Source organism: Cyrtonyx montezumae, unplaced genomic scaffold (genome assembly GCF_038088225.1).
Source record: "Cyrtonyx montezumae isolate F1298 unplaced genomic scaffold, pur_monq_1.0 scaffold_8, whole genome shotgun sequence".
Classification (NCBI taxonomy): Eukaryota; Metazoa; Chordata; class Aves; order Galliformes; family Odontophoridae; genus Cyrtonyx; species Cyrtonyx montezumae.
Genome location: NW_027072089.1, coordinates 17,593,037 through 17,615,034, shown reverse-complemented (window position 1 = coordinate 17,615,034; position 21,998 = coordinate 17,593,037). Strand labels below are relative to the sequence as shown.

Sequence of the window (21,998 nt, the reverse complement as noted above, 5' to 3'; positions counted from 1 at the left end):
AACATATATGATATCTAAGCTGCGATAAGCAGTTGTGAACAAGAAAGTAGATCTGTCAGTTCTGAACTGTTCATTGTTAAAATACTTCGTTGATTTAGCTGATTGCAAAATACATTATGGAGTGACTAACAGCTGCTGTTAACATTCCTAGTCAAGAAAGTTCAATAGTTTTATTGTACAGGAGTTTCTATAAGAGCCTAATATTGATAGGAAACGTGGATTAAAACAGCAGGATTGAGAATAAATGCTAACCCATGTAATTCCTTAAAATACTGCAGTAACTTGTGATACAAGCTGATTAAGTCCAAATTGGGAAGTCTTTAATTTGTTAAAAAGATTAAAGTGAAATCACTAGTTAATATTCAAGGCACTTTTTTCTATTTGTCAGTACTGTCAGAGATGTTAGAGTTCTCCCTTGCACATTTCTGGTGATATGTTTCTTCTACAGTGTTCGGATTCCCTGACCAACTGTACTATATTGAATTACATGGGTTTAGCTTGTTTAATTGCTTCCCTTCAGTAAACACTAGGATGTTAAAAACAACATTTTAGAAAGCTTTTCATCTATTGTGTTCAAGAAAAATTTAGATATTATACTAGGGACATGGTTTAGTGGGGAAATGTTGGTGATTGGTGGACCATTGTACTGGATGATCTTGGAGGTCTTTTCCAACAATGGTGATTATACTGAAGAGAAACCTAACCAATTCATTCTGGTAAGATGTACTAAGGACAGCATGAAAATTATGTTAATATTCAATTATTGAAATTGTTTGCATGTGAAATTCATTTAATTTTTCTAAGTCATATTTTGAGTATTCCACAGGTAACTGTAAGGCAGAGATTTTTTTCACCTAATTTCAGCTGATAAAAAAAAAAGATAGGTTCCTAAAGATAGCTGTGTGTTCTGGACAGTGATTCATTTCACCTATCACCAAGTATTGTCATGTCTGAGGAATCTAGAATAGACTTGAGTCACTGTGGAGGTTCCTCTCCTCCTAGTTTATTGGAGTTAGTTCAGTCTAGCTTAGCTTTTGGACATCTACCCATGGAGGAGAGAAATCCTGCACAGGCATAGTTTTATTATCAAAGAGAAGCTGTGGAGTGTCCAGAAGAATTAAATGATACACTTAACGTTATAAAATATAAAATACAATAGAAGCAGATTTGCTTCCTTTTAGAGCATTTATTGTTGATGATACTTCTCTAATTAAATGTAACTGAGGAGTAAAGTGAGGAAATAAACCTGAGAAAATAGTGGGTTGTATATGTAAAGCACTGGTTTAGACCTGGATAGATAATAAAAATATCACTATTCCAAATGTCTAAACCTATAAAATTGAGAAAAATTTAATCAGTTTTAAAATAAATCTTGAAAAATAGTTTCATTGGAATTGATAATTAGTGAATGAACAGAAAGTCTAAACAAACAAAGAAAAGAAATTCTGCAAGGAAATTAACTCCTTTGTGCTAAAAAATTTTAGCCACTAACATAACACTAAGGGACCAGAAAAGAAAAAACTGGAGAGATGAATTTTGTTATTAATTCTTGTTCAAGTTAGTTATTAACTTTTGTGATAAGCCTCCTTTAGAATTCTTGAAATTGCAGTTTGAAGCATCAGACGTTTTGGCCTTTTTCATTAGATGTTTACACTTGTAAGAGCCTGGGTTGAAATTACTTCCCTAGTGGATTCTGCAGTCCACAGTAAGGTCCAGGTGATTGGTGTCACAAGCAGATTGCTTCAGGATGGTGAGAGAGTCGTATGGGAGTACAGGCTGGTGTTGGGATATTTCAGGAGTGTAACACGTGGACTTGGTAGTTGCTGAGTAGAAGAAAAATACAGGTGCAAATACTGTTAGATACAAAGCAAAGTTTTCCTTAATGTAAATTCTCCATATTTTGTTCTTTTCTGTTTGCACAGAATTACATGCATTAATTCATGAAAATTTGATTATGGAAAAAAAGTAACACCATACTTCATGAAACACTGTAAAAACAAGTTCATGAGAAGTTAAGCCATCTGCTAACATAAATTTTCAGATCTTTCCTCGTCTCTCAAATACTAAATTACTGTGTGTGGTAGGTTCTATACCTCAGCTGCAGCTCTGTCCTTCTCTTGCCCTTCAGCCCAATCTTTTAACATAAGTTTCTCCCCTCTCCTCTTTCAATTCTAATAGTTTTGTTTGTTTGATGTTCTGGTTGGTTGGACTGATTGAAAGAATGCTCAAATTTGCATGCTAACGCCAGGTTTGCATATATTATCATCTGGAAAATTTTTTATATTTTGGAGCTAACATTTTCCGTGCTTAGACTCCATCTAAAGGAACTGTTATTATTTCTACCTTGTTTTGTTGTTTGTTGTTGCTTTTCCCTGGTCTATAAAGAGCTATTGTTTACAGTGGAAGAAAATCATTTTTTTTTGTATAAAAATTCCCCTCAAACATTTGAAGAGCTTTCTATGGTAATTATACAGCTTGAGTTAGAAACTCATTGTCAGTATACTGTTAGCTGTGAAGTGCTTTGTAGAATTTTGGCGAGAACTGGAGCTGATCTTTCCAGGTTTGTGTCTTGCTAAATGGTCCTTTGTGTCTCTACAATAATGAACAGCTGTAAATAGTTATGAAGGTAGAAAGAAATATGGATGTAAAATACGATAGTTTCTTCAGTCCACCAAGAAAAAAAAAAGAAATAACAACAGAGTTCTTCCATTTTGTAGAAAACTAACTGCACCAATGCTAGTTCAAAATAATGTAGTTGGGAAAAGTAAATAATTTCAAAGATGGCTTGATTTTTTTTTTTCAGCATTTGAGCCCCTGTTGTCTGTTTTCTGAAGGGTAGCTTCAGATTGAGCTTATGAACTTCAGATGCCTGGATAAAATTATTCGTCAGGTTTAACAAAAATTATTCTAGATATTCTTGCTTTCTTTTTGCTTTAATTACCAATTCATTTTTGAATTTGAATTCATATTTTTTATTGGAGTCTGGAGTGATCATGGTATTGTGGTAATGTGAGAAGGAGCTAACCAGATTTCTTATATGTAAGATTTGCAACATTGTTTTATAAATGCAAGGAAGAATATGCTACTACAAGATGCTGCTTCATGGACATGAAGTTAGTACTTTATAATGCTTGTATATGATTATGTACTTCAAAACCCTGAGTCACAGTATTATCTCATGTAAATATAGCTCCAGTGATAGCATATGGGGATCTGGCATGGTTTGTTGTAATCACAGTTCTCTACTTATGTTGCTAATAAAAGCTTTTGTTATCAGAAGTGGAAATAATTTGCAAGTTATTACTTAATTGTTGTGGTTGGTTTTTTTTGTTTGTTTTTTTTCTTCTGTGTTTTATTGTTGTCTGATCACCTAGCAGTCTGACTTCTAGTTTCGGAAATATACAGCATTTTTTTTTTAATGTTGTCCATTAACTATGGAACACCTTTTTTTTTTTTTTTCAGAAGTTTGCTTCTAAATTGTTATAAAATTTAAATTCCAATTTTTAACATGTTTCATAATACCTTTCTGTGCAAGACTTTCTTGGATTAATTAGTAGTAAAAAAAGTTCTATAAATGCACCAAGTTACTGGTTGGGATAAGCAGGCTGACACAACATTCAGCATACTACTGTGGCCAGTACTGCACTTTTAACAAAGAATTCTTCAAATAATTACTAGGTGCCCATCTCTAAAAATTTATCAGATTGTAATGTTCGACATACTCTGTACTTCAGACATTAGTTCCTGAAGGCTGGAAGAAGCTCTCAGATAAATGGTGAAAATTCTAAAATTTGCTAGAAATGTTAAATTTATTTAGATTAAGATTGAGGAAGTGGTCATAGGATAGCTAGCTTGAAAAGTTTAAGTAAAAATTCTCTAAATGCCTGAATATCCCACTAGTTGCCAGAAATGCCAGGATGTATAGCATACCTGTACAGAGTGTCATTAATCTGCAAAGCATGAGCAACAATTAGATGTCAGTTCAAGAAAACATTAAACTGAAATATTATTTTCCCTAATCACTTCACTAGCCGGGGAGTAACAAGCTGATTTGTCTTTCTCTTTTGTGCATACAAACCTAATGACTCCATAGGCTTATAAGTTTACAGAATAGGTGCTAGTGGTGATTCTGTTTTTTAAGCTTATGGAGGAAACACTGATTACCAAGATTTCCCTTCCCACAGAACTGGAAGGACTGAACATGCTGGACTTGCTTGAATTGTTGGGAACTCACAGATGTTGAAATATGTTATTTTTTAATTCATTTCCTCTCTATTTATATATATGTCTATATTTTCACTTGCACCTGTAAGCATTTCTTTGGATATTACAGTAAATGTTGAAAACTCATTCTTGTAATATTTAAATAACATATTTCTTGGATTTTTGTTTTTTTTTCAGGCAATGAAGAAGGCATCCAGGAGGCACCAGAATCTGATGGTGATGCAAAGTCAGAGAAACCAGGGCAGCTCGCAGTGGAGACTGAAGATTGGGATGGGCCAGGTAGGAAAAAACAGCTGAAAGGCAACAGTAATTTCTCAAATTAGAGATTCCAGTGTTTTCTATTGTTTTAGTCACTGATTTCTACTTTGCACTGACATATAATGTACAGTTTCTTTCATGATACCTTGGTGTCCAGAATATTAATGGATAAGTACTAGAAGAAAGATCTTGAGTAAACAAAAATGTTTTGTCTAAACAATCTTGTGAATTGTTTATCGTTAAATGTCTTATATACCTATTGTTATAAAGGAAAATGTGCTGCTTGGAATTCTAGTGTAAATATGATATTAAATTCCCAGTTCCATAGTTGTGTTAAGACTTTCAGTTATATTTTCTGATGCTTGATCAAACAAACACCAGTGTCCCTCCTCAAGCTTTATGCCTACAGTTAGCAGCATGTTGGGCTTAACAAATTTGTGGGAACTGCTGACATTTTCAAGGACTTTGTTTACCAGTTTTAGCTAGATAGAAATCATTTAGTACACCTGGTTGTTGATTTCAGCTGAAAGAGAAACTCTAGAATTGCAGTCAGTAGTGTTAGAACTCAACATTATAATGTTAATTCCCAGCAATATTTTTTGTTATGTACTTTAAGACTGGAGAAGGACAGTATTGCTATTAGATGTGATGGTTGCATAGGGATACTTACTAAATATCTGTTCTATATAATTATGTAAAGTCTCTGTCGTGTAATAAATGTATCTAAGACAAAGAGTTAAATTGTATTTCTGAATTAGGCAGTTTTACAGTTAAATTCAGTGCAACGTGTTCATGGGTAAAAACTCCAGAATGGGCCTTAAAAATCCATTATGTTTAGTATATTTTAAAAATGCAGTTGGAAAGCATGCATTTGAAGCAATATATGCTCTCAGAGTATCTGTATCTCTAACGGATTTTTTCTCTAAAAAGGATGAACATGTCAGAAAAGAGTTCCAGAAGTGTTCTATCAATAATTTATAATGCAATAATAATATTTCATTAGAAAAATAAAATCTATATTTCAATCACATTTTCACCCTTGCTTGATTTTGCAAATTACTGTACGCTCTTCATGAAGAGAAGAACAACACTAATGGTAATTTTCTGAAATCAGAAGCTGGAAAATATGATGCAAACAAAAATGAAGACATAATGTATATAATTAATACTATGCCATTTTAAATATTTTTAATGATAACGCACAAGTAAGCTTAAGCTATGTAAAGTGCTATGGTGTTATTTGAAAACACGATTCTGTAATAAAATACACTACAGTACATTTAAAATAATCCAAAATACATCTTTAGAAGTAGCAGAACAGCCTTTTCCAGCCTCATTGCAGATTTAAAGGCTGACAGTGATTAACATGATTTTTTAAAATTTCATTGCAAGTAATTCTATCTATCTGAAATAAATGTTTGTTCCTTTTTTTTTTGTTTGTGTTTTGTTTGTTTTTGAGTGTGTGTGTGTATTTCAACACAGCCGAATATGTTTTTTGTGTTGGCTTTTACGTGATTTTTTAATGAACTGTCTTATTCCAATGTTATAGGCACATTTTTAATGACTTTTTTGATTTCATTGGAAAAATATATTCGAATAAGCAGTAAGATGTGTATATTTCTTGTAATGTATATTTATTGTTAGCTTTGACATGGGATAAGATTTGCCTTCAGCAAACTAATGGCTAATGACCTGAAATAAGCTTTGTGTTATTTAAATATGGATTCTTTAAAGGGAATAATATGTATGAAGATTGGAAAGGAATGGATGCACACCACACACCATGCTCCTCTCCATCATGCACGCTTTCTGAAATGAATTTGGTTATTTATTGATATGGAAAAAGAAACGATCAACAGAAATTATTTTTCTTGTGTTGCATGGCTGAAAATGATAGTTTCTTTCATATCTTTGCAAAAAAAAATAATATATATATATATATATATATATATATATATGAAATATTTTGTTTACTTAGGGACTTCCACCAGCACTGCAGAAAAAGAACTGTTAAATACTCCAGTACTTTACCACCTCCTAGAAGAGATGCTGCCTTAAGAGTAGATGGTCATAGTTATTGCTTCTACATTTGGTCTCTTTACTGAGAAAGTGCACTCTCAGATCCCAAGAAAAACTGTTCTGCGTGATGCAAGTAGCTATTTTGTTGTTATTTCTCTGTAACTTGACATAGTTATTTTCAGAGCCATTATTTGCTACAGACTAAAGTTCTATGAGTTACTCGTTAGCAAAAACTTACTTTTGGTGGAGTAAAAAGCTTCAGGACTCTAATTAGATTTTTATTTTGTATGAAAATTTGCATTGTTAAGTGGTTCACATGCATTTCCAATCCTTTGTAACTAGAATATTTTTATGAAGAAAAATTTATAGCTAAATGTACTGTAACTTCAAAGAATTTCTACTCAAGCAGTCTTTCAAATTGCATCATCTTGTGACCTTCACTGACCACCAAGGAAATTCTACAGCCATAATGCTTACTCTATGTAGTTACTTTGTTACCTGAACTTTTTAAAACTATCCATAATTATCTTTTTTTTTTGTCCTCATTTCTTATTTTATTATTTTTAATGAGAAGATGCCTCTGAAATAATAGAAACTGAGGTTAATAGACTGTATGTAGACAAACAGTAATGGACCTGTTTTTTTTCTGTTATAACCAGCAGCAAAAGTCCAAGAAATAGAGTCTGCAAAGCAAGACTGAGCTTAAATGAATTTTGGATGAAAAGATTTATTTATTTAAAATTGTAAGCAGAGGACATTAACAGCCTTAAAAACATATAGATCCCTTGGTGGTTGCAGATTACTGTTAGGTTATCAGTGCAAGTGAGGCCAGTGATTGAGGTTTTAAGAGGCAATATACAACAGGAGGTTCTCCTATATGTATTTCATGGACTCTCAATAACACAGTAGGATCAGACCTTGTTTTAGTGGATGTTTACTAGATACGTAAAACAAAAGTCTGCTCAGCTTGGGGAACTATGAATGAAATATTTGAAGTGTTTCATGGTTCTGTACCAGTGCTCTTCTGGCAATGTACATGCAGAATGTTGTCACATATTTTCATTTGTATTCCCTTTGTGAGCTATTATTTTCACAACTGCAAAGGAACATTATTCTTTTGCAGAACAAGTGGATTTTGTGAGTTGGGTGGTCTTAAAAGTCAGTGTCATATATTCTTCTGATATTTATCCAAAATTTTCCAAGAAAGTGAGATAAATGGAGTTGTCCAAGTAGTCCACAGAACCAGAAAGGAAAAGAAACAATCAAATAAGCAGTGCAATGGGAAAAAAGACTTTCTAAAAAAACCCAGCACGTCTCTTTGTCGTATTAAGGCTATTTTTGTGTACTATTTATATTCATCTACACATAAAGTAAAAGTTTCCCACGTGTAAAATTGTGCCTCCAGTTAATCAGCAGAATTTCTGCCACTGATAATAGCAGAGCAGGATGAAGTCACAACTCATGTTAAGTCTCAGGGGGATTTATCATGACTCATATACATATATCAAAGAACTATAGAAAAAGGTATGAAGGATTGTTAAATATATCACATCATAGATTCTTTTTATTACCATCACAGGATGGTGTTCTTCTTAAAATACATCAGAACGTGTAAGTAAACAATAAATATAAAATTAAATAGTACTTTAAAATAAGGTTATATTGTGTGTGACCCTGCTATGAATTTTTAATAAAAGATACACAGAAACAGTTTTTCATTTGAAATCTGAAGTGGGATGTGAACCAGATTCTTGTGAACGTTTCTCATGGCAGGTTCATCTTTTTATATCTGCCATAAAAGGTAGTTTGAAAAGCTTTTCTGAAGAGATTTCCTGTAACCTTTCATAAAAATTAATGTAAATATTTATTGATTGTTGGGCTGACTCTACATTGTTTAGTAATACTCTTAAGCAGTTTAGGTTACAAAGCAAAAGTGGATAATATATATTGGAATAGTTCGTAGGCCACTGCAAGATGGAAACAGACATTAATGATAGTCTTTCTTTTTTTTTTTCCTTCTCCTTCTCCTTTTTCTTTTTCTTTCTTTCTTTTTTTTTTTTTCCTCTTTCTTTTCTTTTTAAACCAGTCCGAAGAAGGACTTGGAGATTACTGTCCTGATTTCGTTTCTTTTTTGATTGGGGAATGTGGTAGATATAAGATCTTGGAAATGCTATTTGATGTAAATTAACAAAAATCCATGAAACATAGTTAACCATAGATACAGTCTGACAGTAAGAAGAATATTGTGAAGAAGCAGAGGAAATCATAGAACGACTGTGTGTTACTCTGACAGTGAATCGGTATTATCTCTGCTATCAGATAATGCAGTTATCATTAATTTTCACATTTGCATTTCAATCTTTGGAAGGAAATGACTCTTGCCGGATGAAGATAAGAGCTCTGTACCACTATAATGAACCATCATTTTATCCCGATGCTTTGTATCCATATGAAAATGAGGCTGAGTGGTGGTGTGGTATGTGAGGAGGGGGGGGGGGGGGGGGGTCACAGAAACATTATAACAAAGTGTCAAAATCACTACAGACTTTTGGAGCCCTTTATGAAGCAAGAGACAGCCTAAATAAATCTTCTGTAGTGAAGTGGATACTGGAGTGAAAGCAGAGTGTCTGTCTCCTATAGTGGGGTGTTGGGAGAGGGCCTTCTAGGAGCAGGGGAGGATTTCTTTGCATCTCTGGTTTCCATTGCTAGTTTGGATCTTAGGGGAAGCTATGGGGAATCTGATTGCAAAAATGGTCATCAGGTTAACCCCTGGACTGTATGTCTTATTTTGACACTTGCATACTATTCTGACTGGTGAAGCAAATGTTACTGGATGTCTGACTTCCTGGTGTGGTTCTGACACTGGAGCTTTTGAGCTCCTGCATGTTAAGTGCAGGTGGATTTCAACTAATTTTCACCTCTGTACATAGAATAGGTCTGTAAGGACTGTGGTGTTCCCAGTTCTTTTCTATGCATAGCACAGATTAGTGTTGATTAGCTGAAATTCCATTTGCAGACCTCTGCAGGACATTCTTCCATTTTAGTTCTGACTGATAGACCATCGTTCCCCAAGTGCTGTTGCACTATATTCACCTTCCTTAACCTTAATGCTGTACGTAGTGCCTGTAATTTACAGACTTCATCCATAGGTCCATTTGATTCACTGTCACATGTCTGCTCTAGACATGAACTCCTGAGATTTGTACCTCCCCCAATTTTTTTTTTTTTTTTTGTAGGAAAAGCTGTGATTCTTATCAAATGAGGGTAAGAACTGATATTTAAATGTGTGGTATTCTAAAGTCTTTCTTAGTGTATAACCTGTAAGCATTTCTAGGAGCATCAGGATATCCATCTTGCCATGACAGCTGCAGGCTTTTTTAGCTTAGGGGCTGTGCTGCAGAGGTGGGGCTGAGGAACTGCCCCTCTGGCTGCAGCTCCCACTTCCTCCTGCAGACCATCCTGAGGGGCCCTCCTCTCTGCTCTAACTCAGTAAGCACGTTCCTGCCTCTTAAAGAGGAGATGGAGGGCTAAGAGCTATAAGGAAGACCAGGATGTATGTTGTGTTAATACAGCACTGAATATTCAGGAGCTGAATAGTGTATAACAGTGAGGTGCTAAAACAGGTTCTTAGTGATTGTTATTGGGGCCAATGGACACTTCCTAAACAATTCCAGTTCTTCAGGTGTTCAAAGGCTAAGGGAGTCTCCCAGCACACTGTTGTGCCCCTTTTCACACTCTTAGCCTCAGTACCCAGACTCTTTTTTTGGCACATGTATTTCCCCAAATAAACGTAAGTGGGTGGTACTAATACAGAAAACAATGTTATTTACTAAATTGAAGTTACTTGCTGTTACGATGACTTTATCCATTCAAGGTGCAAATATAGTAGGATTCTGTAAGCTTGAAAATAAACCTTACCTCAGTTGACTTACAGCGTAAAATATAAATAAGGAGTTTATGGCTGAATACTGGAGCACTTCTTGTGTGTTCTTGTTTTGTATTTGGGGTGCCATTTGCTTGTAATTGTTTCATCCAGGTGACATATACATTAATTTAAATTCAATTTTAAAATTAGGTGCAGTGGAAATGCACCTGCTTTAGAAGTTCTTCCTATTTAGTTAGATGGCATTCATTTAGTGTTTCTGGACCTTTATTCATCCATCTGTGAAATACTTACTTTACATTCTATGTTAAGTGTAAATTGGAAACTGTCTTAATCTGCAAACTGTCAAGTTTTAGTCTAAGTAGACTTCAAATTGATCCAAAACCTTCCTAAATTTTTGTGTGTGTGTGTATGTCAAGGCAAGAACATTGTCCTGAATCATGAAAAGTGCTACATTCTGAATGAAAGGTTACAGACATTAAAACTGTGTTTTATTTTGATTGACATTTATTTTTCAAACACAAAAGACTTCATGTTCTCTGAAAAAAGTTAATAGCTGGGAAAGGCGTGTGCGAGGGATGAATGATCAGATTTGCTAGGTGCTGCGCTTTGGACATGATACATTACGTAGTGAATGTTACGTGAAGTACAAATCCCTGTAGGTCACACAGTGAAGGACTCCTAGTCTCTGAAAGTCTGCAGAGAATCAGTGAACATCTGCATTACAATACATTGTTTCTTGTAGTTTCATGCACCAAGGGACCTGCAGAGGCTGGCAGAAATCTTTGCACTTTTCAGCGTAGTCTCCACTGTAGTGTGGTCATAAAGGCAATGTTACACCCTGGTAATTGCAAAAGACTAGGAGACAATGTCTGTTTCTGGAAACAGATGGGATGAGAATCAAAAGGGACATGTAATGGGGCCACAACTATTTTGCCCTCTGTAGTGTTTTTCTCATTACTTCCATTAAGATTACTGCATGCAGAATACTGCATAGCAACACTGCCATGAGCAGCTGAAGGATGGGTGTGTTAATATACTGAACTATATATAATGTAGTGTAATTTACCCCGTACAGTGACAATCCAGTAGATGGATGCAAGCACCTGGTGAGGGATAGTAGTCATTCCTTAAATTGGCAGGTTTCCGTTAGTTTCAGCAATGTGTCCTGTGCTCAGCCTATAAAGAAAATATTTTGATTTTCAAAATAGATTTTCCTCTTCTCTCACTTATTTCCTCTCTGTTAAAGACATCATAACACAAAAGTTGGAAAAATATAGCTGAAACAACAAATACGTTATCACCAGAAGCCATCAAACCTCCATTTGAAAGAACTAGCTGTAGCTGAAAGCAAATCTAATGTGATATGACAAACTGGATATGAGCATTTACTCAATAAAATTAGAAAGACAGTTCAAATGGTAGTGAATCTGGTGAGGGAACTGGATGGGAGTTGTCATGGGATGGCAGGAGCATCCTAAGGGCAAAATCCCTGTCTAAATTCTGGCCAAGGGTTTCTCAGTATTTGCGTTTGGCTCAGTGATACTAGAACTTAATTCACATTTGGTTTTAGGTTTTTAGTTGTCAGATTTCATTTTTATGGCATTTTACCATTGCATGCCCAAAGGAAGGGCAAGGTGGTCATGACGGTAGAAGTACAACAATGAACTTCTATGCAATCTTTCACCACTCACTCACCAACGTGACAGAAATAAGCATGGTTGTCTTACTAGGATCAGCCCTCATTTTTGTTTAGTTTACACAGATTTTAGTGATTTCAGTATCTTCTAATGGAGTCCCTGAGAAGCCTTGGAACCAAACAGGCAGAAGTGTGGCCCAGAGTTAAAACAATTAATATACCTATGCTGATAGTTGGTTAGGCAATATTATTAATCATAATAAGGTGTATGCTGAGAAAGTCTTAACTATACTGAGAAAGTCTTAACTATGCAAGGGTTAGTAGTTCCTAGTTTTTCCTGGAGTCAATGGATTGGTTTAGACTTTAAGAAGCTGTACTGAGGTCTTAGATTTTTTTTTTTAAATAAATTTATTCTTTTACTTCCTCCTCTGTATGCTTTATCTTCCTCAAGATCTTCAATCAGAATATTCAAGCTGAGAAACCTGAACAGAAATACTTGACTTCACAACATATTCTTGGGGATTCCAGATATAAAATCTTCCCAGTATTTATGTAATTTTGTCCTGAGTAAGTATTGCAGGATTATGCAGTGGCATATTGTTTTGTATGAATTAATAATAGCTGGTGTGTTTCAAGGATTGAGGATGAAGTTATAAAAATGATTTGTTACTTAAGGAAAATACAAGTTAGGATGATTCAAGTCTTTGCTTTTCTGATTTTATCACACTATGGTTGCATTAATATCAGCATAAAACCACAATGATGGATTATTATGGATAATTTAGGAAGATGAGATAATGTGTTCTATGGCCATAATGTTTTAGAGTAGTGCATATAGGCATTTTGGGGTGGGTGGTTGAGACTGAATTTCAAATTACATCATTGGGTGACAAAAAGAAATCATTAAGTTATCTGAAGCCCGATACTCTTATCTCAGTGCGAAAACTGCTAATCAGCTCGGAAATCTTTGGCTTCCATCTACAAATAAGTATTAGTTTTCATAAAAAGGAAAAAAAAAACCTGACTATTTGGACAGCAGTTTTTATGAACATTCAATAGAGTTTTCTGAGGTGTGATGCAATCATGTATATGTTTATGTGATGCAATGTTGTAAATGCTTTGTATTGTTCATTCAGATAAAATAGGTATAATTTTAAACTTTACTTATTATTTCTATTAATGCAATTTGTACTTCATGGATTTTTATAGACATTCTCAGAAAATAGTTTTTTCCCCAATTACAGAATCCTGTAGCATTTGATCTTGACTACTTTTCAAAGTATGTCTCGTTTCTTCAGAAATTTTCTTTATGAGATGCTTGCTAAATTTATGCCTATTTTTTTTTAGCAGAAGAAAATAAACAGCAAAACAACAAAATGGCCTATAACAAAACAACAGACAGTTTGGAGTGTCTGATAGGAGTTAGCGTTTAGTTTAATTACTATATCCATAATATTTTAGCCATCAAATTCTGAGCTTCTTCTAAGGAACTTATTTTTGTCTAATCTGTTACTGGTAATCCTTGTTTTAATAGTTAAAACCTTCTCAGTTTTCTTTTCTGTATGATGATGTCACAATGTCTGAATCATCTGGAATCAAAGAACTGTGTGACAGGGATGCGAGTAGAAGGACGGGATACAATTTAAAATGCCACATGCCAGAGGACATCTTTAGTACTCTCACATGTTGTACTTTCAAGTATGGCATGTGGTGGAGAAATGGACAATGGACACTGAACTCTGTCCTACATGACACAGAAAGCAAGCTTCAGGTTCTTTTGGTAATTTCCTGTAGGAACAAATCCAAATATGGGAAGCCTGCTCTCTTATTCTGCTTTTCACTGTTAAGTTTTACAGTGCCATATGCATCTTGACAAGCATGATGCAATAGATCAATTATTCTACTGATTCATTGGTCACATAGTGTTGTTCTACATACAGTCAATATGTTAAATAATACTTTAAAAATATATAGAAACTGTGATCCTACATCTTAAAAAGTATTTAAACTTGTGTTTGCATTTTAATTTTTCATGTAAAAAGAAAAAAATCACTTGAATGTATAGAAAAGCATGTCACATTATTTTTGCAGTTTCTAGGATGATTACTCCAGAAAAATGCTATGTGTGTTTCCCCAAAGCTTGGACATAGTGTGATGCTTATCTAAAGAAAAAAAAAAAAAAGATATATTTTTAAAAGAAAAATGCTGACCTAGTTAGTAAGGCTGAAACCATTCATTAATTAGAAGTCATAATTGCAATTACATGGTAAAATTAATTTATCACGAAAATAATCCTATCAGTTTTCCTTTTTGGAAAAATGGAACCAAATGATTTTAGCAGCCTGCATTGCTTAAGGCAGATATTACAGCGATATTGGCAGAGAGTGAATAAAGTAATCAAATTCCATTTTCAAGATCTGAAATTCAGGGGCTGCATCAATGATAGTTCATATATTATATGAGTTTCAGTTGAGTTGTAATTTTGTAATTATGTGTAATATATAAAGCATATATGCTCAGATAAACGCATAAAAGGAAAATAGTGTGCTGAAATTTAAAAAGAGTGAAGTGAAGATAACACAGCACATAATATATAGAAAAATTTGTGTAATATGGCAAGTATGCTACAGTGTAGGAAACTCAGAATGCCTTTTCTACCCTCAGGCTATTTAGACTTCCTTGATATTCAAATCTTAATGTACATTAAATGGAATTTAAGGAGGTCCACCTTGCTGGACCTCAGGCAGACTTAGCAAGTAGCACTCCTTAGGGATACCACTTTATGTATATATTTGCAAAGATGTTATAGCCATGAAATATAGTCCTTTGATGACATCATAACTGTGAAATATGACTTTATTTTCCTCACTGGCAGTCAGAGCTTCGCTTTATCTGTATTAAGCAGTCTGTATGCATAAATAAAGAATAGCAAATACTGAAGCTGACTGCTGTAACCCAGCATGGCCACCTTGAGGTGGAGTGCTCATCCCTCCATGCGATGCCCTATGAGTGTCAGGGCACCATTTAAAAACTACTGTCAAGTATAGCAGTCTTGTCTTCTCACCAGAAATGTGGTAATAAAATAAGTATTGATGGGTAGTTGCATGCCCCGATTCACCAATTATTTATTTAAATTTTAACAGAGAGTAGACATACTTTATCTTAAGATAGTCAAACTTTGTCTTTAAGGATGTGAAAATATATCACTGAAATTTTTGGTCCTGTTGAAGAAAATAGAAAAGCACATTCTGATTGGAATGAAGTCAATGACCAATATGTTATCCATAAGCAATATATTAAAGACTGATTAATTTATAAATGCATGTATTGTTTGTTTAAGGTACACAAAGTGTACCTTAAACAACTTTGTTTAAGGTTGTACTTTGTAGCAGAAAGACTGATAGCCACAGTGAGCAGGGACTGCATGTCAGCCAGGACTTTGTTATTAACAAAGAGATAGGAACAAGTATACTCTTAAACATCTAAACATCTCTCAAGTCTCCAAGAAAGAGTTCATAGAGCAGTGCAAGAATTACATGTTCAAATCCATTTTTCCAGATTAACCAGGCATTTTTAGATAGGATTGATAAGTCCCTTTTTATTTATTTATTTTTCTCCAGGTGATAAAAATATCTACAATTAGAAGAATGCCTTTCTAGGCTACCATCCTGCACAGCATTTATAAACTTGTAATTTGATGCATATGAGCATGATGTTGAACAAGGAAAGAACTACTCACATGCATTAAGTTAAGCACACGTGTAAGTGTTTATAGGATTGGGGCCTTAGGTCATAAGCTTTTCCCAGCAGAAGCTGCCTTTATCATTGTGCTTTCTACATACTAAGTGAACTGCTAGCATGCACAAATTAATAGGGATGCAAATCTAAGCAATGCTAAAGGCCCCTTTCCACTCCTTTGACAAAGTAAAAGGGCCTTAAAGTATGTCACTTCAGTAAAACTCTGAATACGATAATTACAGAATTCAAATCGTACCTTGAGTTTCTGCGAATTACACAATGTAGTTTCATGGATTTCTTTGATTTTTCTAACTTTCTGTTTTGAATCTTCCTAATGTTTATTACAATATTTACATGAATATGCAAGATTGTTGATTTGTATATACTTTAAAAACACCTATTTTTTTTTTTCTATTGAGAGGTATGAGATTAATTTGTGACATTGCTGTTCAGTTTGATTTCACAGCAGCTGTGCATTGTCGGTGCCGGGACAGTAAGGTCTTAGGTAACACGTTAATTTTATAAATGATAAAATGTTCCAGTTGCAGTTCACTTTCTTTTACTTTTTAAAGGGTGTACTTGTATTTATTGGCTCTGCTTACATCTGTGAAATACACCCAGACTCGTGGTGGCAAAATACACATTGGACTTGATTTTATTTTTTAGTGCTAAGACTTCTGCAGTAGCAGTATATATATTTTTGCTGTAATTTCTATATAAATATACTGATAATATGAGTTGGGACTGTTTGAGGGGAGAAGGTGCTAAAATATTACCTAAGTGATGCAATGATATATGATGTACAAAATGTTCCTAGGGACAAATCTTTTCTTAAAGGAAACTGATAATATTTCTTACATTAATTTTGCAGGTTTTTTGTTTGGTTGGTTGTGGTTTTTTGTTTTAATAAAAATGCCACAAATTTGTCATTTTCTAATGCCACAAATTTGGCTGAAGGGGAACTTTGAGGTAGAAAGTGTGTAAAATAGAATTAGTTCTTAGTTTCTTCTTCTGAAGATCAGTCAAATCTACTGCCTGTTGTTTTCATTATTGTTTGAATCCAAGCAGTATTTCAGAACTATTGCTGTTGAATGATAATTTTCTCTAGCATTAGCTGATAAGCTTATCTTAGCAGTTAAGGGTAATCAAAGAAAATCTACCCTTTTAAAGCTCTTATTTTCTCCATATGAGTTTTTTAATTGTTGCTCATCTTGTGTATATGTTTCATTGACTGTATTCCTTCGTTTTTTCATTTTTACTTACTTTTCACCTATTGCCTTCCTTTTGCAATATTTATAATAATAAAGCAAGCCCATGTATGCTGCTTTTAATTTACTTAAAATTATAGGTATGCATTGTGAGATAATGGGCATTAGACTATTTATAGAAGTAAGCTTACTTCATAGGAAAAGTGTACTACCTAACCTTTGATACGGTTGTCTTTTGTAATAATGGCCCAATACTGCTTACCTATATTTGTCATCCCCACCTGCCTGCCAGCCCTTATGTTCCACTTCACACATGGTCACAGCATGGTCGTTATCGAGGTGACAGTCCAGTGGTGCTTCATGGAACAAATGCTTTTACACTGTGGTTGCTTAACAAATGATTCACATAAAATTCATGCAGCCAGGAGTCAGTTTTCCCAGTGCGCTAGTTCTACACTTGTGGTTTTAAAGTTTTGTTTCCTTATATAAGAAACAAAAAAGGAAAACTTTTTGGTTTTACTATTCCTTTTTGATCAATTGTAATTTCTGATCTTCTCCTTTTATCTTCCAGGTCTGATTTTGCTCATGCTCTTCATTTTTGCTTTGCTCTGCATCCATTGCCTTTCTGTCATTCATTTCCTTTGATTCTATCAAAGTCCCTTTTTCCATGTGATGTGTGTCTTTCCTAAAATTATATAATATTTCAGTTTTGTCTTACTCCAAATTTGTTTACCTAGCTTTCTAAGTTTGGTTGCAGTGTTTCATATGGTATTTATCAAGGAGAGTGTAGTGAGAAATGAGGACAGTATTACTATTCTGGCTTTGCTGTATTTTCAAAAAGCATCTGCTGGTGTTCATTTGACTATTTTTCCTTGGCTATGTATGTAACACATGCATATGTATCATCAATTCAATGAAAACACCACAGAGAAAATGAATTTTATGAAATTGGGAGTAAGTTTGCAGCAAACAGTGGATTATATTGGTGTTACATAGCTATCTCATCAAAAGGTAGCAAATGCACAAGACCTTTTGCGCTTTTCAATTTGAAAGAAAATGATTTCATTAGAAAAAAAAGAACCATCACTCTGGATGTTGGAGAATGCCAGAGCCTGATGAAACCAGCTGAAGAGACAAACTGAGTGTACGGATGCAGATTAGCCTTCAGAAGATGAGGGTGTAAAAGGGATTTAATGGTAGGATGGATTATAGAAATCCTTGTAACAATGTTAAATAATTATAGTTCCAGCCGAGATCAAAGCAGTGCTGATTGAACCCCCTCAAGCTGTTAACATGGAGTATCTCAGAGAAAAAAAAAAAAAAAAGGGAAAAAAAAAAACCTCTGAGATTGGTCAGCCTGTGCTGACATTGTCCTCTGATCTGTGGAAGTTCTGGCAGTATGGAAGGTACAAGTTGTGGGGGAGGGAAAGGTGGAGGAAGGAATTTATCAGCCAGAGTAGCATATTTGGGAGGGTTTTTTGTATGTTTTTTAAGGGAGGAGAAATGGGTATTGTAATCAGTGTTACTAGAGTTCACACACTGATTGAAATTGCAGTAAACTTATATACAATTGGCATCTTTCCATATTGGAAAAGGGATTAAATTCCTTTAGCGGAACTCTGGTCTGTAACAGAAAATGATTAGACTCTTTTTTTCCTTTTTTTTTTTTTGTTCCCTCCCACCTTTTAAACTGTGTTTCCTATATACATACCTGCCCAGCAACAACTATTAGCAGTGATAACTGGGAGAACGCCTTTGTAGTAGCGATACTTAGCTGCAGGCAGGGAGTACAGTTGCTATGCCCATTCAGCAGCATTAAACTTTTATTCTCATTGCCTTGCCTTCCTGGCATTCATGCCTGGAGGATTATGCTTATGCCTCTATTAATAAAAAAAGAGAAGTCAAAGTTAAATCCGTACAGTTTGGTGGCACAGTAACTTGTGGCATAGCCAAAGCTTTTCCTTCTGTACAGCTGTCTGAAAACTGCAGAATACCATTTGTTTGAAAAAAATAATAAGAAAAAACAACTCTTGCCTTGATGTGAGTTTCCAGTGATAGTGTGTTGGGTATGTTCAGGGGCAATCGATACCAGAGGGTGCAGTAGGTGTGTAAATATATGCATGTTTGCATGTTTCAACTGAAAGTGAGTACTCTGTCACCTTTGTACATGCAGTGTAGTAAATGCAGACAGAGTGATCCAAAGAACTGTTTTATATCTCTGAGAATAATGATACATGATCAAACCCCAAACAATTTTCTGTTAACTGTGTAAGAATCTGTGTGCGTAGTCTCTGTATTTTATAAGTGAAAGTTTGCATCAAATGCTACTACTTTTTTTTAATTTCAAGGATAATTTAGGTTTTAGGTTATAAAGAGTTGTATATGACCTCTCCAAGGACTTCTGTTAACCTATTAACTTAGGTAAGCTGCTTTTTTACTTGCTTAAAATCTTAGTAGTCAGCTGTTATGTAATGGGAATGTAAGAGCAAGGGGGGCATTAAATAAGTCTGTGTGAGGGATGAAGACATGTAAATGGTACCATCTCCAGGGCATTTTGTGGCCATTTTCTGTTCAAGTGTAACAGTTTTTGCAGGCATCTCAATGTGTGTGGATTATTGAGTTACAGGTACAGGCTCTGTGGCTCTATTTTTGGCCAAATACTATGGAAAATGTGTAGGGCTTTCTTCTCATGATCCTTTGTGGCATTGTCTCACCTTGTGGGGTTAGATTATGGAGAAGATAATGTAACTAACTTGAGCATTCCTCTTGAATGTGTGATCTATGAAGAGATAGAAGTGATCTTGCAGTAATTGACAAAGCATTTTGGTTGAGCTCTGTAAAGTTTAGATTTCTTAGTCTATTTAACATACAGTGCTTCGTAAAGCTAAACATGTCTGCAGGAGCAGAGTGTAATTTTTAATGAAACAGGAGCTTAGGTTGATGGGTAGAAACAAGTGATTCCATTAAGTAAGCTTTAAGGCAATGGTATGCTAGTTTAAGGAGACCTGGCATCGATTAAGCAAGGGTTTTCAAAGACAGATAAGTGAGAGTTTGCTTGGGATTATGGAGAGTGTTTAAATGCTTTCCAAGGATCTCACAAATCCATTTTATAAAGCAAGAATCTAAAGGAAAGATTTGAAGCTGTTCGGACTTATAAATATGTTATTTTACAGTACAATTTTGGAGCTAATGAAAGCCAATGGAAAAACAATGCTTTAGAGAAGCAATGGTTGTGTCAGCTTGTAATAATGACAGTTAAACTCTCAACAAGTGCTTTTATACTGGCAGTACGGAAGAATAGCTAGTGGGCTGTTTTGTGCTTGTACATTTTTTGTTTTGGTGTTGTTCTGGAGTTTCACTGTTGTTGTTTAGTAAGATTAGTAAGGGTTAGAAGGAAGACAGCTTCCAAAACAGTAATTTTAAGGTCAGTAGTTGAAGGCAGGAGCAGAGGAGAGTGAGAACTGTCAGGACGGTTACTTAACTTGAGGACAAGGTTCACAGTCAAAAGCAATGTGGACATCAGAGAATGTGCAGAATCCTTTCTTTCACTGCTGTCAAAAATGGATAATAAAACTAGGAATCGACGACAAGTCTTAATTCCATCATCAATCTGCACTGCTTGACGTAGTCATTCTGTATGATTCTTTATCTCTTCATTTCAGGTTACCAACAAAGAATTAATAAAACTCAGTTTTCATCTCCTCCCCACCATCCTTTCCTGTTGCTTTCTAATGCCTCCTGAAATTGCAGAGGAAGAGTTAATAATGGACCTAGCTCTTGTGCATGTTACCTACCTATTCTCACTTCTTTTTCACACTTTAAACTCCTTCACAGAGGATTTTAGAATGGGAAAATGCTAAATCAGCTCTTTCCCTGTCCTCAGCTTCCGAGCTTTTTTTGTTATTGTGCTATGGAAAAAAGGATCAGACTCCAAACCGTTAAGCAGTAGCTGCATTTGGAAATAATCTAAAGGAAAAAAATGTCTTTGTGCAATAAGGGACATCATTCTTCCTCTTTGTGTTCTGAAGTGACAAATTATTGCTCTTTGACAGTGAATTTAAAATCAGATAACTAAGACTCACTGGATGATCCTTATCTCCAGAGACTATGTAAATATGTTGTGCTGTGTGTTGTGCATACTGTTTGTAATAGGATGGTACAAGCTCATTGGTATATCCAGCTATATGTGAATGACTCAAAGATTAGGCATTTTATACATTACCAGAGGGTAAAAATGCCTAATTTGACTTAGGAATATAAACATTTTCAGTTGACATTACTATTTTAAACCTCAGTTCCTTTTAGCATAACTTGTTTTTGTTCAGATTATTTTTACAGTATGAATGGTTCTAGATGTAAGTTAAAATAATTATTAGGAAAGCAACCTTTCCCCTCTTTAATGTCCTGCCAGCAGCTCTTTGTACCTCCCATTATGAATACAAAGAAAGCAGTTGTTTCCTACAGGCTGTGATGATGCTGGAAAGGGAACTTTTGTTTCTGTTTGTCTTAATATTTTTCCTCTATAGGTATCATCTATTTAGATGTATGTATGGAGAGGAAAATAAATTAGGCCTTGGATAAATAGGCATATTGGTGGTAGTTATGGCTGGTGTGCCCCATCCACTGAACTTAGAAGTAAATGCATGTATTATTTTTGGATTAGATTTTTTTTCTTTTTTTTAAATGAAAAGTTTATCATAAAAAAAGTAGCAGAAGGAAAGGTACTTACTTACAAACTTGAGCTTTCTGGGTGTTTTAATTTTTTTCTTAAATTTTGCTAGAAAAAAATATTTGATCTGTTTTTCAAAGCATTAGGTTCCTTTCAAGTTCATATTATGCAACTTTGGATGACATCTGAAATCTTTATTAGAATCCATCACATTGTGCAGTGTCACACACCATATGGTGGTTTATAGATGGCTAACTAGGAAATTTTCCTCTTACACAGATTTAAAGATATTCTGTTATCTTATAGATTCAAACCAAAACTGCAGAAAATGTATTGGAGAGTATAATCCAAAATGCATTT

The 21,998-nt window shown here is 34.6% G+C and overlaps 1 protein-coding gene across 1 annotated transcript in view; it reads left to right on the top strand.

Moving 5' to 3' along the window:
* The window catches only part of ZFPM2 (zinc finger protein, FOG family member 2), a 306,822-nt gene that overhangs the window by 73,415 nt on the left and 211,409 nt on the right, over window positions 1–21,998 (top strand). The window contains exon 3 of the mRNA XM_065752218.1: window positions 4,402–4,503. Coding sequence (XP_065608290.1) covers window positions 4,402–4,503 — 102 coding nt within the window. The remainder of the gene's footprint in view (window positions 1–4,401; window positions 4,504–21,998) is intronic.